The following is a 19340-nucleotide window of genomic DNA, read 5'->3' on the forward strand; positions in this document are numbered from 1 at the left end:
GGATGAAGCACATCGAAATGGATCGACACTTTATAAAAGAGAAACTGGACAACAAGTTGATTTGCACTCCCTATGTATCTAAAAAAGGACAACTGGCCGACGTACTTAGTAAAGGGTTCAATAGTACAGACTTTCGTAGAATTGTAGCCAAGCTGGGAATAGAGGTTCTCTATTCACCAGCTTGAGGGGGAGTGTTGGAAAACGTGGGGTCACTGGTGTAGATGCATATTTGGTAGTTGTGTAAAAATAGAATTGTGTGAATATGTATTCCTAGGATTGTGGAAAAGTATAATCCCTTAAATATGGGGATTAAAATAATTAGTCCCTTAATTATAGGAATTGATTTAGGAAGATGTTTTCTATTTATTGCAGCAGCTTACTGTATAAATATGCCGATTAGCAATGGAATGAAAGTAGATCAGTTTTTTACCATTGCAAAACATTGCATTACCTTAGTTTAGCTGAATTAATATTTTTGTGGTTTAGCTCTCCTCAAAAAATCCTTTATTGGTCTTTCTAGCACTATTCGATCCCCTTACATTCCAGCTAATAATCTCATCTCAACTCCTTTTGTGAACAAGCTCTACTCACCTTTATCTTCCTCCCCTCCTCTCTCCTTCCCACTTCCCTCCTTGTTGTAATTAATATTACACTTTCAATCTCTCACATATTTAGAAGAAGTGACCATCACACCCATACTTTTCTTCAAGCTCAATAGTTGGGTCCTTTGGTTGATCCCTATCGTGGTTCTCTTCCTGCATTGGTTTAATGGTTTGGTCCTGTTATACATGGAGAAAGTGTCACCCTCCTCTCCACACCCCACAATCTTCTCTAGCTCAGCATTCACCATCTCACTAAAGATGGTTTGGATTAGCTCCCAAATAATCTTCCCCTCTTTGTAGTTTGTACTGTTCCATTTTCCCCTAAACCTCCTTGCCCTGTGTGACAAGATAACCTGTGGCACCTTGTAATTGTATACAGTAATAGAAGGTGAGGCACAAAACAAGAGTAAATTCAATGAAACAGTACTTTGAGTAGGGAATGATGCATGGGAGAGATTTAGATGATATGAACTCAAATACAAGAAGTTCCAGAGCACGTACATGTGAACTATCAAGTTCACCTAATGGTTTTGAGTTGGGAAACATCCCAGTATGCACTGTGAGGACAACCAAGGTGTCGATCATCCCCTTCATCTTTCCTATTCTGCACTAAGCTGGGTCTATCACCCTATCTACATACTCCCTACTTATGATGTTCCATCTGAGATTGAATCTTCTCACCAAAGGTTCCTGGTGGTGGTCTCCAACCCAGTTTTTTATCTCTACCTTTCTCCCTGGGTTATCGATCAGTTAGTCTACATCAACTCATATGATTGCACTGTGCATTGGATGATGAAAGATGAGTCTTTTCATGGAGTAGGCCTTCAATATTCTTGTTTTTCCCTCCTCTATTTCCTGTGGCCCATTTGGATTAATACTATCAGAAAAAAGAAAATGTCAAGTTGAAAAAGAAGGGCATATGGTTTTCCACATATTACCTAAGACCAGATATTTACACAGGAATAGTATAATTGTACACTAATAAACTAGTATTATCAAAAATTTTACTCATTGAAATCGCGTTGAACTTGAAAGAAGTGCGCAGCCATCCCTACGTCATTACTGTTGCCAACCCTAGCTTCCAATGCTTCCAATATATGGATTCTCTGCATGATAAAGAAATATTGAGACTTCATGTACAATAAGAACAGAAACAGAAACTATTCCACTAGTTATCAAATCAATAAGCTAACTGCCCAATAAGTAATATCAAAAAGCAAGAAGCAGCAGAAAACCAAAAAAAACTGAAGGTTGTAATATAATACAATAAAGAAAATATAGCATGAAATGAGACTAGGAAAATGGAAGCTACCCAGGCAAGAAACAATTTCTTCTAGCATGTCATAATGGCTATAAGATTAAAAAAAAATGATCAGCGGCTATAACATAAAAATTGATATAAGCACAATAAGAACTAAAAGGAAATGTAATAAATCATTGTCTAATTTCCAGCCCTTTCAAAACTAAGGAGTAATAAATACAGCTGATTCTCAATGATCCCCACCATAGTTGTCAAGAGTGCCTAGGTGACAAGGCGCCCTTGGAGGGTCGCCATGCCTAATCACCAAGTAGTTTTCTATAGCGTGTTATAAAAAACTTATATTCTTAAATTTTTGAGGTTATAATTATAAAATAGACGTTTTTAAACTAAAATATTCATTTTGTATGCTTATATACTAATTTCTTTTTATTATTTTCTTATTTGTTAGGGTTTAATCAACACAAACATTGCTAAATGCTGGATTGAACCCTCAAAGACTGAACCAATAAGTAAGGAAGAACATAAAATGTTGTCCAATCAACACATTTTCTACAACAGAAATAGGGGTTCAGCCCCTATATTTTTTGAATTTTCTTTTCTTTCTTCTTTTTCTTCTCATGAATATGTTGGAATATGTTGATTTTCTATACTTTAACATGAAGTTTATACTTTTCTTATGAAAATTATGGATATCTATTAAGGAAATATGATTATGGAACCTAGGGAACTACCCTAGGATACATGTTTTTACTTAAAAAAAATCCACCGCCTAGGCGCCCACCTAGGTGACTAAGCAACAAGGCGCCCCCCTATCGCCTAGCCTCGCCTTGGCACCTTGAAAACTAATGATCCCTACCAGTTCCCTAGGTGAGAGAAATATGAAAATACAGCAAATGCACTTCAATGCAACTCAACTGAATAGATGATCGACAGTATCACCATTTTTCTTGCATCAGGTGCACACAAGGACATAATAACCAAGTCTTCTTTCTCCATTAGAATAGTGCTAGAGAAATATGGGTTATTGAGAATGCCTATAGAACTAGAAATTTCCCTTGCTCAAGGTTTCAACCGTATCTATTTTTACTGTATACCTCCATACAAAATGCTTTGGAATGTTTTTGAGTTTTCCATTTATCTTACAACATTAATAATTATTGCTTCCTATCACTTGTTTAATATTCTTAAATGTTTAAATTCAGATTTAGAAGAGAAAGAATAAAAGAAGAGAACGAAAAAAGAAGAAAAACTCAACTAGTGTGAGCTTGTCTTACACTACGGGTCCCAAGCCCAGATAGAGGGTTGTGCCAGGTTGGTAGCCGGCACTAAAACTTTTGCCAAAACTCTCATAAATATAGATCCTAATTTGTCTTTTCATGCTCATGCTAGGGTGTTCTTCAGAAATGACGCACTACACACTAACCCAAGCGTAGTGTTTAGTGGGGGGTTTGCTAGGATGGTCCCCATGAGTGACACACCATGGCAAAGCCTTGCTCTGGTGTCAAATAGACAAGGGTTCCCACATCATTCTGGACAGGGGCAGGTAAAGAATCTAGTCCAAGAAACATGACTTTGTTTAACCACTTGGAATGTAGGAACATTAACTAGAAAAACTATGGAATTAATAGACACCATGAAGAGGAGAGAAAGTTAATATTGCATGCCTAAAAGAAACTAAATGGAAGGGCAAAAAAGCTAAAGAAATTGATGGCTACAAATTATGGTATACGGAAAAAGTGAATAACAAAAATGGTGTAGCGATAATAGTAGATAAGGATTTAAAAAATCAAAATTATGTGTTAAAAGAATTGGGAATAGAATAATTTTAATTAAACTTGTTTTAGGGGAGGAAGTCATTAACATAATTAGTGCTTATGCACCTCATGTGGGATTCGAAGAAAACATTAAAAGACAATTTTGGGAAAACTTAGAAGTATTAATCCAAGAAATTCCAAATGAAGAGAAGATTTTTATAGGAAGAGACCTAAATGGTCCTGTAAGGAAAAGAAATGTAAGATATGATATGGTACATGGAGGATTGGATTTGGGGAGAGGAATGAATCAGCAGATACAATATCAGATGTTGCAGTAGCTTATGATATGGCAATTTTAAATACATTTATCCAAAAGAAGGATGAACACTTAATAACATTTAAAGTGGATCAAACGTAAGTCAAATAGATTTTTTCCTCACTAAGAGAACAGAATGAATAATGTGTAAAGATTGCAAAGTTATTCCAGGAGAAAGCTTAACAACACAACATAGATTAATGGTGGTAGATGTGCACATTAAGAAATGGAAGAGAAATGGGGAAGAAAATAGGTGTCTAAGAATTAGGTGGGAAAACCTAAAAGGAGAAAAACTAGCTCAATTTAGAAACAAGTTGATAATAGAAGGGAAATATAATTTAGAAGGAAAGATTAATGATATTTGGCTTGAAATAGCAAACATTAAAACAAAGTAGCAAAGAAGGTCTTAGGAGAATTTAAAGGGAAATGGAAAAATACTAAAGAAACTTGGTGGTGGAATGAAGTCGGATTAAAACGAGCATGTTACAAAGAACGGAGGAAAAACTAAAAATGTAAAAAATTGGAAAAAAATAAACTATAAGAACGGAAGTTAAAAAGAAAGTGAATGAAGCTAATGTAGGGCTTATGATGCACCATAAATTAGGCACTAAAAAGGGAGAAAAAGGAATGCATAAACTAGTAAAGTTGAGAGAAAGAAAAGGCAAAGATTTAAACCATGTTAGATGCATTAAAGATGTAGATCAAAGAGTCTTGGTAAAATATGAGGAAATCAAACAAAGATGGAAAAACTATTTTGAAAAATTATAAAATGAACAACAGGGATAGGGTGCTAAATAAGGTTAAAAATAATACATACTTTCATAGAGTTAAACCTACTGATGTAAAAGAGGCACTAAATAAGATGAAGGGAAAGAAATTAGGACCTAATGGGATTCCAATAGTAGTGTAGAAAGGTATGGGAGAGGTAGGCTTGTTATGGGCTAACTAAGCTATTTAATTAGATAGTAAAAGATAAGTTGATGCTTGATGATTGGAGAAATAGCAGTATGGTGCCTATATTTAAGAATAAAGTTGATATACAAAGTTGTAATAACTACTGAGGGATTAAACTCATGAGCCACACTATGAAACTTTGGGATAGAATAATTGAACAAAGATTGCGACTTGAAACAAGTGTTTCAGAGTAAGAGAACCAAATTGACTTTATGCCAAGGAGATCAACCATGGAATCTGTATTTCTTTTGAGACGATTGATAAAAAAAGGCTTATGATAGTATGGTGAGTCTTGGAAATCAAGATACACTTAGGATTGGAGACCAAGAGGTAACTCAATGTGACCATTTTCAGTACCATGGTTCAATAATCCATAACAAGGGATAGATTGAGGAGGATGTCACCCAAAGAATTAAAGAAGATTGGGAAAAATGGAGGGGTGCATTTGTATAAAACTGTTGTAAGACCAACTATGTTGTATGGAGCAGAGTGTTGGGCAGTCAAGCAACAACATGTTCAGAAAATGAATGTGCCAAAAATGTGAATACTAAGATGTATGAGTGGAAAAACTAGAAAAGATAGGATCAGGAATGAAGTCATCCGTAGAAACCTAGGAGTAGCACAAATAAGTGATAAAATGAGAGAGTAGGCTAAGATGGTTTGGTCACATACATAGAAGACCGCCAACAACTCTAATTAGAAGAAGTAATTTGTTACAAATGGAAGGGGCTAGAATAGATACGGGTAGACCAAAAAGGACGTGGATAATAGTAAGAAGAACTATTTAATAGTGGATACGGTTTTAAATAGAATGGAGTGGTGAAACAGGATTCATGTAGCCAACCCCATTTCGTTGGGATAAGGCATGGATGATGATGATGAGGAGGAGGAGGAGGAGGAAAAGAAGAGAAGAATATGGAAAGAACCAAAAACTATGAGGCATCAGCCTCTATTCACTTATATATGCAACTGTACAAGGTAGTAATACAACCAGTATACTTCTGGTCGTGTGACTCCACCAAGCAGCTTTATAGCACAGCTAAAATTAAGAAACAGAAAATACAAAATAGAAACAAATATAACCCAATAAAAACAACAGCAATCAGCACCATAATTCATCTCAAAAAACTCCCACAAGTTAAGCATAGAAGTTAGGGACCAATTGGGCCACCAAACCATCTAACCGGATTTCAAGTTAATTTGGAAAGGGTATTGGTGAACCATGTTGACCCAAACCAGATCAGACCATTGAACCATTTGATCGGGTTCAAGTTCAGGCTAATTCGAGTTAGGTATGGTTGCACCGTATTTCAAAAATACAAGTATTTAATAGAGAAATTTCATATGAATTAGCTACTAAGGAAGGCTATAATTTTGTACCATTTAGATTTCAATAGTAAAACCAGGTGGTGCCTTGATAACTATGACACTCACCCTCTTGGTATTATTCTTCCTAAACCTCTGGGGTATGAGATGGGAGTGAAGCTTCCAACAAGACTCATGAATGTGCTTGGGCTTCTTAAAAAAATCAAACGCTTCCTTCTCATCAGTACCATCACCCTTTTCAGACATCTATTGTACCTTCAACGTAGTTGTAAAAGGAGCAAAATGACAAAACATAGGCATGAGAGAGAGTCACATCATCCCTGGTAAAAAATGTGTTGGCGTGTAATGCCATACTCTAGATCAGCCCACCCAAAAATTCAAACACTTGATTCCTCTCTACAAGCTTCTTGTAAGTTAGTACATCCTTGGGACTCCCAAATTATGGTTTCCAAGAGATGAATTTCTTGCTACATAGATTTCAGGGTAGATAAATACATTGATAATGGATTCTCTCCTTGTTTGAGAATATTCACCTTTGATTTCAACTAGTAGGCATAAGTAACATTTAGCATCTAGGAATACATTTTTGCAATATTATCCGAATCACCTTTGCAGTTCTCATCCATAAGAAATTTCTACTAAGGTGGGGTGGCATGGAATTCACAAACCGGGATATCACTATAAGATACTACTACATCCATCTTCAATGTTTTGTATCTTGAGGATCTATTTCTACCTCAGAACTTGTGAAATATCCTAGCTTCCCATGCCCTCCAATATACTTCTGTACTGATTGAGACCACTCCAAATAATTGTCCCCAACGAATTTCACAATAGTCACTTGAGTACTAGGGTATTCCAAGACCTCCAAAGCTACCCCACAAATTCACACCATATGTAAAATAATCCAGAACTAGATGAAGAAGATCACCCTTCTTAGAATTGGGAGAAATAGGAAATTAGGAGGACGCACTCTACAGAGGCCCTAGGACAAAATTTGCCCACTCTAGAATATAAAGGCTGATCTAGAGAAACCTGAGCACCACTGTTGAAACCACCAGAAATTACTGCAAAAAAATCTCTATTATTTCTTGAACTTTTGGGAAACTTTCAAGAACTCTTCTTGAACTTCAACCAAACTTCAGATGGCTCTCAAAAAATCTTCCTAAAACCAGGCAATCAACATACCAATAACCATCTTCTCCAACATTTCATAAAACTCACTAATCTTAGGACTACCCTAGTCTGACCCTAGAGAAGATCAAACACCACCAAGATCTTGATGCTCTAACACCAACTTGTTTAATTTTCTTAAATGCTTGAGTTCAGGTTTAGAAGAAAAGAGAAGAAGAATGTGGAAAGAGCTAAAAGGCATGAGGTGCAAGCCTCTATTATACTTGTATATGCAACTGTACAAGGCAGCAAAATTATCAGTATACCCTTGGTCATGTGATTCCACCAAATAGTCTTATAACATAAGGCTAAAAATAAGAAATGAATATATATATATATTAAAACTGGTCCTGCCATGTTAGCATGTCTCTCCTTTGAGAGAAGCTATTTATCTATTTTCTCCTTTTTTTGAATTTTTTATATTTTTAATTCCATGTCATTTTCGAAAGAACAAATGAGATGCACTTTCCCAATAACCTAAATAATCTCTTCTCCTCAAAATTATTCCTAAACTACATCCCCCACTTTCTCCAAAATTATCCCAAATTCCTATTTATCTTCTAAATTATCTCAAATTCCCATTTATCTCCAAAATTATCTCTAATTTAGTAGAGAGTTTCTCTCCTAAATTATCTCTAATTCCAAATTATCCTCTCCCATACTTTTTATCTATACCTATCTAAAGAAAGATTGGATTAAAAAATTTAAGAATTATTTAAATATTTATTAAAAACACAAAAAATAATTTTATATTTTTACAAAATATATCACGAAATTATGTACTAACAAATTAAATTATGTTTTGCTGGATTATAAATTTAAATGTTTTTTAAATATTTAATAATATGTAATAGCTTTAAACAAATAAAACTCAAATAACAAAAAATTTTAAATATTTTATAGATTATTTAAAAATTTCATAAATAAATATTAATCATAACTAGATTTTAAATAGTTAAAATAACAAAATTATCTAATATATTTAAAAAACTTCTTCAAAGTATAAAAATAATTATAACATAATATTTAAATTAATAATAAGATTTTAAATATTTAAAATAAGTACATTATGTAATAAATTTAAAAAATAATGTAAAAAGTAGAAAATTAATTAAAACATAATATTGAAATTATTAATAATTTGATATTTTTACATAATATTGTAAATAATTAATTTCACTTATATCAAGTAATAATTCGAGAAAATAAGATTAAAAAATAATATTTATTAATAATAACTCTATACTCTTCATCTATATTTATTATATAATTATATATACTAAAATTAATATTTATTGTCTTTTGTGATAAATGTATTTTCAATAAGTATGTATACATTTATTTTGTTAAGTTATTTAATAGAAAACTTTCGATAATTATTAGATATTAAATTACTATTATTGAAATTTTTAAGTTTAATTTATTGCACTTATTGTATTTATTTTATAGATTATTTAAATATTTAAATAATTAAATATTTATCATAACTAGATTTTAAATAGTTAAAATAACGAAATTATGTAATATATTTAAAAAACTTCTTCAAAGTATAAAAATAATTATAACACAATATTTAAATTAATAATAATTTAATATATTACAAATTCAATAATGAAATTATGTAATCATAGTATAAATTATGGTTTTATGGAAAATTAAATTCAATAAATAATTAATATTTTAAAATTTACATATTATACATATTATTTAATTATTTAATTATTTTTAATAACAAAATATTTAACATAACTAGATTTTAAATAGTTAAAATAAAAACATTATGTAATAAATTTAAAAAAAATCTAAAAATTAGAAAAATAACTATTACATAATATTGAAATTAATAATAATTTAATATTTTTACACAATATTATAAATAATTAATTTCACTTATATCAAGTAATAATTCGAGAAAATAAATTTTAAAAAATAGTATTTACTAATAATAATTTTAAACTCTTAATCTATATTTATTATATAATTATATATCCTAAAATTAATATTTATTGTCTTTTGTGATAAATGTATTTTCAATAAGTATGTATAAATTTATTTTGTTAAGTTATTTAATAGAAAACTTTCGATAATTATTGGAGATTAAATTTCTATTATTGAAATTTTTAAGTTTAATTTATTGTACTTATTGTATTTATTGTGTTTTTATTATAAGTTATTGATTAATATTTAGTAGAGATTAAACTATCTATTGACTAAGTTAATATATTTTTAGTACTTATTATATTTTTGTAATTTCTGTAATTATTATAGTTTTCATTATCAATATATTTTCAATAATTGTGTACTTTTGCTATAAATTTTCAATAATTATGGAAGATTAAACTATTGTTATTTATTAGAGATAAGACTATTAATTTAGCTGAAATTATGAGTGTTCATTAGTTGGTTTGGTGCGGTCGTAGGCTATTTGGCCAACCAAATTGACCTAGTCAGGTTAGGGAGTTGATCAATTGAAACCAACTAACCTTTTGTGAAAACCGACACGCTCAAGTTGTATTGGTTTGGGTCGATTTTTTGGTTTGGTCAGTCTGTTCAAAAGATTTAAATTTGAAAATTTAATTTAATTTTAAAAATTATAGTGCAGTTATTAAATAATAAATTTAAAAATTAGATTTATGATATAAAACATTTTTTACTAAGAAATATGGGAAAATTCCCTCTTTTTCATATTAAAAATTATATTTAAAATATAAAATATTAATATATATCCATGGTTAGGTCGTTCAATTTTGGTCAGTTTACAAATGGCCAAAGTGGAACTGATCCAACATAGTCGAATTGAGAAATTTTTTAACCAAAGCCAACCTAAAATTCTAGAAAACCGACCAACTTGGGTCGAGTTAATTGGGTTGGTTGGTTTCATCAGTTTGATAAATAAACCTAACTGAAATTAATTATTGTTATTTTGTATTATAAAAATTTTATTAAAAGTAGTATATAAAATATGAATAATTATTAATTATTTAAAAAGTTCAAAATATAAAACAATTGTATACTCTTATGTGTTTCTATTAGGGTCATTTGTTAATTAGAACACACTTTTAGGGATGGCAATTTTCCCCATCCCTGACGGGAACTTGACTTCCCCAACACAATGGGGCTGGGGATGGGGATTGTTTTGGCGGGGCAGGGGTGGGGACGAGGATTAATAGGAATCCCTGGTCGAGGTCGAGGTCAGGGATGGGGATTGAGATCCCTACCCCACCCCGGCCCCGATTATACATGTGTGTGTGTGTGTATATATATATATTAAATGTTATTTATATTAAATATACTATTATATTATTTACATTATATATATATATATATATCAAAACACATTCAAAACATTATTTATAATTTATAATTTTTATTTATTTGAAAAAATACTATTATCTCAAAACATTTTGGGGATTTGGGTCCCCAAGGGGAACCCATCCCCGTCAGGGATCGGGGATGGGGGTTAATTTCATAATCAAGGTCGGGGCCTTAGACCCACGATTTCATTAAGGAGTTTTTGTTTTGCCCTTAGGCCCATGATTTTTTATTCCAAAAATACTCCTAACACTTTTTTTGCATAAAAAACAAAATTGAACAAATGTAGCCAATAGAGTGGTTGCCCATGTCTTATTAAGGGCAAAAATGGTATTTTTATTTTTATTTTCTTTTGATTAAATTTATTTAAATGAACATTAGGGTCAATGCTGTCACCTAATTGATTAAATCCATTGGAAATTATAAGTGGTGTTTTAGTAAAATGCTAACTATGGGGTAGATTTTAGTAAATCCATGAAACTATAAGGGGTATTTTAGTGTATGACCCTTTTTATTATTTAGCTTTCTCTCAATAAATCCCGTGCATCGCACGAGTCCCCGCTAGTAATATAATAAATCAGCAATATAATCCAATAAAACCACCACTGAGCAGTGTTAAAACTCATCTTTGAACACTATAAAGAGAAAAAAAGTTACAACCACATCCATGGAGACGTCAGTATAGGCTCCAACACAAGACAATTGGATATGATTTCATTCATCAGAGTCCAAGAAATGGATGAAAGTATCGTCATATTTGTATCTAGTATAAACCATTCCTTTACTTTTATTTGTTAACTATTTTATCTTCTCCTACGCCAATTTCCTATCAAATTTCAACAAAACATCTATTGCTTACAAAGTTTTTTCAAAGTAATTTTTTATCATTACCACATCAAAGAGATTGTCTCCAAAAAGGGGATAATGAGAGACTTCTTTATAGCGAGTTCTGTTAATGTATACCATTTACATGTTTAAGTCGGCTGAGTAGGGGTAGATTTGCCTTTTCATTATATTTTAAGTTGTGCATTGTCCCATACTTAAGTAGGGGCATATTAGACTTTGTATCTATTAGAGCCGGTTGTACAAGGATAGTATAGTCCTTTTATGTTTAGTTATATATGTATTGTTCAGCTGATGTGGCTCTCACTTGAGTGAGGGCACAATGGTAATTCTTGTATATCTTAGAAGAGTATAAATAAAAGAAGGGCCGACTAGAGGGATTTGAATTTTTCTCTCTAGTTCGGTGGTGACCCTTTCTCCTTCTTCCTTCTCTCTCTCTTCTCCTTCTCTTTCTTCTAATCTGAACTTATACGAACATCAAATCTGAGTTTTATCATGGTATCAGAGCCACGATAATCAGTTCAGATCAGTTGTCTCCTTTTCTCTCTGTTCTGCGCATTCCTTTCTAGGGTTTTGCAGAATTCTCTACCTAGAGAGTTTTCTAAAAAGAAAGAAAAGGACTAGTCGTTTTCTCCTTCTGGGGGTTTCCATGCCTCCAATGAGTGCAGTGGTTGTGGTTTTGTGTGGTTGGTAGAAAACCCTCTACTCCCAATTCGAAGAGGGTTGGTTTTGTGATGGTGACAGTGCAGACTTGGTACCCTCTAGTCAACAGGTACATGATCTTCGAACTAAGTTGTGGTATGTAGCAAGTTTCTTTTATATGTTAAAGAACTGAATATCCTATTCGTGAGGTGGGTTGTAAGAGTTTCTAGTGCTGACAGTAGACGGCAACAGTAGTGCTGTTGCTAAAAGTAGTGAACAGTTGTGAATATTGTTGCTGAAATAGTGGTGAATAGTTGTGAGTGTTGTTGCTGAAACCTGGTACTAGGAACCCTAGTGGTGTTCAGTCATTTGTGTGGAGTGTGGTGATTTATTAGGGCAGTAGAGTAACAATTTAGTGGTACAACTTCCCATTGTTTTCTTGTGCAATCATGGGAGACAGCAGTGAATACAAATCAATTGTGATGGTGCCTTCTGATTATCTGAATGTGCAGATGACCTCTATAAAACTGAATGGTGAGAATTATGTCCCTTGGCCTAAGTCTGTTGAAGTTTTCCTAAAAGCCAAAAAGAAAGTAAAACATGTGAGGGAAGATAAACACCCAATTGATTCTCCGGGATATGATGAATGGGAGCAGGAGGATGCTCAAATTATGACTTGGCTATGGAATAGCATGGAGTCCAAAATTAGTGTGAACTTTATGTTTTTAGATACAGCCAATGAAGTCTGGGATCATGCAAGGAAACTATATTCGGGACAAGATAACACTACTAGAGTTTACCAACTGTACCAAGAGTACTTCAATCTGCAACAAGGGAATCAGAGTCTTGAGGACTATTATGCCAGTATGAGAAATTTACGAAATGAGTTGAATGTTTATCATCCTCTTACACCTGATGTCAAAATTCAGCAACAACAGAGAAAGCAGTTGGATGTGGCCAAATTTTTAGTAGGGCTGAAGTCTGAGTATGAACCCATAAGGGCACCGATACAAGGTGGATCTGCTCTTCCCTCTCTTGAGGAAGTGTGTGTTCGTCTTTGGAGGATTTCAGTTGGACCCACAAAAACTTCCACTATGTCAGATAGGTCTGCATTTGTAGTTACGAGAGGAGGAGGTCATGGTGGTAGAGGTTAGCATGGCCGTGGTAGTGGTGGTGGACCCATGTATGGTTGTGGTGGTGGCATGTATAATCGTGGTGGTGGTCGTGTTGGAGGATGAGACTCAGGGGAGCCCGTGGTAGGGGACGTGGTAATACTCAAAGAAGGTGTACTCATTGTGGTATGGAGGGACATACTATCAACTTTTGCTATGATCTACATGGCCCACCTTCAACCTGGGCAAATCATGCAGCTGTAAATGGTGGTAGCTCCAAACAAGTATCTCAAGTTACTGATCAGATCCCCACTACATCTATAGATGCTTCCAGAAAGGAGATGGTGAGTTTCACGGGATGAGTCTGAGCGGTTCATTCAGGGTACATCTCAACAGAACACGGCTACCCTTGCACACATAGGTACGGCTTCTCTGGCATCCACACCTTCCCGTTGGATTATAGATTCTGGAGCTTCCGATCATATGACTAGAACTCCAGGTGTGTTTTCATCCATTTCTCCGTCCTCCACTTCCCAATCTGTTACTCTTGCCAATGGCTCTACATCAGCCATACGTAGTGTTGGTAATGTTGACACAGACTCATTATCCCTCTCCTCAGTTTTATATGTTCCCAAGTTTCCCTTTAACCTAATGTATGTTAGTAAATTGACTAAGTTTCTTAATTGCTCAATAACTTTTTACCCTTCCTCTTGTATGTTTCAAGATCTCAAGACGAGGATGAAGATTGGTGGAGGGCATGAAGCTAGTGGACTGTATTATCTTGATGGAGGTGGTTCAGCAATAGCTCTTCAGTCATCTCTCTCCCCTCATCAGTGGCACTGCAGACTTGGTCATCTGTCTCTTAGAGCTCTTCAGTTACTTGTTCCGTCGTTGAGTCGTCTTTCTAATTTAAATTGTGAGTCGTGTCAGTTTGGGAAACATCGTCGTGTCTCCTTTAGTCCTAGAGTTGATAGTCGTACATCGAGTCCTTTTTCTTTAGTCCATTCAGACATCTGGGGTCCAAGCAAAGTAGTGTCTTATAATGGTTACAAGTACTTTGTAATTTTTGCTGATGATTATTCAAGGATGACATGGCTTTACCTTATGAAAGAAAAGAGTGAATTATTTTCTATCTTCCAGAAATTTTATGCTGAAATTCGCAATCAATTTGGTGTACATATTAAAATTCATCGTTCTGATAATGGCCACGAGTATTTTTCCACACCCTTTCAAGAATATTTGGAACATGGCATTATCCATCAAACCTCATGTACCTACACCCCTCAACAAAATGGGGTGGCTGAAAGAAAGAACCGTCACCTTTTAAAAACTACTCGGTCCCTCTTACATCAGATGAATGTCCCCAAACCCTTTTGGAGTGATCCTATACTTACATCTTGCTTTCTTATTAACCGCATGCCCATGTCTATTCTTGAAGGTCAATCCCCTTTCTCTGTTCTGTTTCCCACGTTGTCTCCTTTTCCCCTTACTCCCAGAGTTTTTGGATGCGTGTGTTTCGTTTATAATCTTGGTCCTGGAATGGACAAGTTAGATGCTAGATCCACTAAGTGTGTCTTTCTTAGCTATTATAGGACTCAATAAGGGTATAAGTGCTATAATCCTCGTTCTTAGCGTTCTTTTGTGTGTTATGATGTTACATTTTTTTAGTCTGTTCCTTTCTTCTCCAGGTCGAATACTTCTCCTCTGTTGCCATCACCCCCTCTTCCAATTCCTGTTGAGGATCCCGTTCCTCTTGGTCCAAGAGTGGTATTAATCTGTGCTAGAGGAAATATGTTCTTGATCTGCTAGAAGAAACAGGGTTATTGGGTGACAGACCAGCTAAAACACCAATGGAACTGAATGTTAAATTGGGTAGTGATACAGGTGAAGAGTTTGAGGATCCAGGAAGGTACAAAAAGTTGATAGGTAAGCTTAATTACCTAACCATCACTCGACCTGATATCTCATTTGCAGTCAGTGTAGTGAGTCAGTTTATGCAGAACCCTCGAATCTCACACTAGGAGGCAGTCCTAAGGATTGTGAAGTATTTGAAGGGTGCTCCAGGTCGTGATTTGTTGTATAAGAGTGGAGGAAGTCTTGAGATAGAGGGATACACGGGTGCTGATTAGGCCGGGTCTATATCTGACAGAAGGTCCACTACAGGCTATTGCACTTTTCTTGCTGAGAACTTAGTGACGTGGAAGAGTAAGAAACAAACAGTGGTAGCAAGAAGCAGTATAGAGGCTGAATATAGGGCTATGGCACACACAACATGCGAACTAGTGTGGTTGAAGCATCTACTAGAGGAGATGGGATACTCGACTGACACTCCTATGAAGCTATACTGTGATAATCAAGTTGAAGTTCATATCTCCTCTAATCCAGTGTTTCATGAAAGGACGAAACACATAGAAGTGGATTGCCACTTTGTACATGAGAAGGTGCTTAGTGAAGTGATAAGTACAGCATATGTATGTTAGACAGTTTTGTACGCCTTTAGCTTCAATCAGAATGTACTTTATGAGTTTATTGTAAATGAATAAAAGTGCATATTTGATTCATGTTCCCTTGGTATGTTTCTGTGTAATACCCTTAAACTGGACACATAATGGGACTCGTGTTAGTTTAGAATGTTCACAGCCAATGCATCGGTCTGGGGAGACCTATCCTGACAAGGCTGACACTGTGGTGCCACCAAGTCGGTTGGGGTGGCCTGTCTCAGCTGCCAGGGTGAGACCCTAGGCACATACAGTGTAGGATTAATTGAATCCATGAACTGGACCAGATTTCCAATATTACCCTGAACCTTGGAGATTGATGGGCAAAACTGGAAAGTTACACCCGACCCCTAGACTCGATTATGATACTGCACTAGGTGTCGGATTGGGCTGTCTTTGATATACCAGTCAATGAGATCCATAGCGGGGGTCAAAACCAGTGTATGTTGGGACTGTCTGAGAATTCATCTAAGTGGGTGATCATAGTGACAGGATCAACCCCTTTGTCGGACAAAGGTAATGATCGAGGATGCACTCTCACTGATGGAAACCAAGACTGCCGGCAGCCGATTTCAATCGTTGAGATTTGTTTTTGCAAAATATATTTTATATGAGATATAAAAGTATATATATACTATGGTTTCTAAAATGTTTGCAAAAAGGTTTTAATTCCCGGGATCCATATAAGTAGAGAGTGCAACACTGTTCCTTGCAGCCGAGGGAGATGTCATCTCTTGTCGGGCAGTGTATGATCATTATGGGCTGAGAGGTTAGGTGTAAGACCATTGAGGATAATACCTGATGGGCTAATCTTGCATCTGCCCACAGTCCCTGGGTGTTACAAGGTGGCTTGGCCCAGGGACCACTTAGGGTAAGTGTTGGGCCCATAGAGCCCATTTGATGGGTTTCAGGGGGTACACTGTCCTTAACAGTGTATTCGGCTAGGCCTTGTAACAAAGGTTGGGCTGAACCCATGTGGCTAATGTGTAGATCAATGCTTGGGTCCCACGCCATACAAGGAAGCCCAACTAGGCAGCAGTTAGGAAAGTTAAGTGAGCACATAAGCTTAATGGGCCTAAAGTCCATTTCGAACTGGGCTATTTATTTAATTAATTTTGGGGCGAATTCTGAGATAGATTAGCAGATAGGATAGGGTCTTAATCTATCCACTCAGAGAGTCCAGATCTGAATGTGATTCAGATCTAGAAACCTCCTAATGAGATTAGGAGAAAGCTAATATAATCTACAGATAAGATAAGGGTTTATCCTTATCACCTGAAGAGAAATATTTGGATAAGCTGCTCCTAATTGGATTAGGAGCTGACCTTTTAGGTTAACAAAAGAAAAAGGGGCGGCAGCTTTTAGAACAAACATCAGATTTTCTTCAGTGCTGAAATCACAAGAAGAGAGATTTCTGCACCCTGCGAATTCTCTCTTGCCGCCTCTTGTTCTTACCGCCCTGTTTGCCAGTTCGATCTCCAGTTGAGGGAGAAGTCAAGATTCGATCTTGACATCAGTTCTTTGTGAAAGGATTGAAAGGAAGTTGTGCTCACGTACCATCTTGTTGTTTCTTGCGAAGGACAGAGTTCTTGAAGAAGAACACTGCTGATTCTGCTCCATCCTGCACTGCGCCATCTTCAGTGGAAGTAGTCTTTGGATCCTTCCTTGGGCGTGAACACCTTTGTTGGGGGATATTATTTCTCCATATCAGGTATAACCCTCTCCTACTCCTTTTGGTTCAGATCTGGTTCAGTTTATGGTTCAAGAATGATCCTTGAAAATATGATTTTCTAAATAGGGAATACGATTCCCAGTTGAAGGGAGAGAAAATTTTTTGAAATTCGCCCCTTATTCCGCAATCTTTGGGCGTCCATATGATGGATCTCTCATTCCTTTCAATGTAAACCCAGAAAATCAATGGGTAGATCTGTTTACCAAAGGGTTGAATTGGGGAAGAGTGGACTACATATGTAACAAGCTGGGACTATATGACATATACTCACCAACTTGAGGGGGAGTGTTAGAGCCAATTATACAAGGGTAGTATAGTCCTTTTATTTTTAGTTATATATGTATTGTTCAGCTGATGTGGCTCTCACTTAAGTAAGGGCACAATGGTAATTCTTGTATATCTTAGAAGAGTATAAATAAAAGAAGGGCTGACTAGAGGGATATGAATTTTTCTCTCTAGTTCGGTTGTGACCTTTTCTCCTTCTTCTTCTCCTTCTCTCTCTCTTCTCCTTCTCTTTCTTCTGATCTGAACTTATACGAACATCTAATATGAGTTTTATCAGTATCTTTCATTAATATAATAAATAGTTATGGTTGACTGGGAGAAGGATCGACTCTCCAGTTTGACAGAATTCTTCTTCTTCTTCTTCTTCTTCTTCTTCTTCTTCTTCTTCTTCTTCTTCTTCCTCTCTCTACGATCTCAAGTTCCTGGACCTACGATCAACCCTCTTCTTTTTTTCTCCTTTTTCTGGTCTACAATCTAGGTTACAGACAGTAGAAGGTTGCGACAACCATTTTGATAATTCCCTGACTACTGCGATCTCCATTACAGGTGTTAGGAAGGTAAGGCAGCCCTAGGTTGGTGATTCTAAGACTGCTGTCACCATGAAATAATAAAGGGCTAATTGATCTGTTGTAGATTGCCCAGTTCTTGGATTTTTTTGTGGGATCTAGTCATCAGGAAGTTGACCTACTGTTCGGCATCAGAATCAGGAAGAATTGGAGTACGGGGAAGAGTCCCAGAAAAGTTTGACTCTTTGTTTTGATCTGATCTTGGGCGGTATAACAAAACCTAAGCCGAATGGAGACAGGGGGAGTAGTGAAACTAGAAGGGAAGATAAGGACTTGGTGTGTGATTATTGCAAGAAGCCTAAGCATACCAGGGACACTTGCTGGAAGCTTCATCAAATCTTATGCCTGTCCGGATAAGGAACAAGAAGGCAAATGCAAATGTAGCCACTACAAGAGACTCTTTGGCCCCTCTTTCCTAAACTGATTGAGAATCCATTGCAGTAGCAGCAGTGAAGACAGAATTGGAGAGGTTTGGACAGCTTATGAGTAAGAAAGATTCACCTAGCACTAATCTTCCAGATGGCAGCAGAATGCAGGAGCCAGCTACACCTCTTCCTTTGCACATACAAGTAGTTCATATGCAACTACAAATCTTGCATCCACTTCAGGTAAGAGGGACCTCCCTGGATTATAGACTCATGAGCATCTGAGCACAAGACTAATGCCCCTACCATTTTTAGTTCCTATCAGTTGTTCTCCGGTAGAGACAGAGTCTCTATAGCAGATGGTTCACATATGCCCATTGCTGGGAAGGGGACAGCTAGAGTCACCAATGATATAGCTCTGTCTTTGGTTTTACATGTCCCTAGCCTTCATACCAACCTACTGTCTATTAGTTCTTTGACGAAAAATTTAAATTGCTCAATGACCTTTCTTCCTAGTAATTGTGTTTTGTAGGATCTGGAGTCAAAGAAAATGATTGGGAGTGGTCGTGAGGTGAATGGAGTCTTCCTTCTGGATGAGA

At 35.6% G+C, this 19340-nt stretch overlaps 1 protein-coding gene across 7 annotated transcripts in view; it reads right to left on the reverse strand.

Moving 5' to 3' along the window:
* Nucleotides 1-19340, reverse strand: part of LOC104602155 (uncharacterized) — a 64863-nt gene that overhangs the window by 13501 nt on the left and 32022 nt on the right. For 5 of the 7 annotated variants that reach the window (XM_088901085.1, XM_010265749.3, XM_010265748.3 and 2 more), the window contains one exon: nt 1611-1708. In XM_088901085.1, coding sequence (XP_088757211.1) covers nt 1611-1708 — 98 coding nt within the window. The remainder of the gene's footprint in view (nt 1-1610; nt 1709-19340) is intronic. The other 2 variants (XM_088901086.1, XM_088901083.1) reach the window with 1 other exon arrangement.

Source organism: Nelumbo nucifera, chromosome 3 (assembly GCF_055504915.1).
Source record: "Nelumbo nucifera cultivar China Antique chromosome 3, China Antique-T2T, whole genome shotgun sequence".
In the NCBI taxonomy this organism is placed as follows: domain Eukaryota; kingdom Viridiplantae; phylum Streptophyta; class Magnoliopsida; order Proteales; family Nelumbonaceae; genus Nelumbo; species Nelumbo nucifera.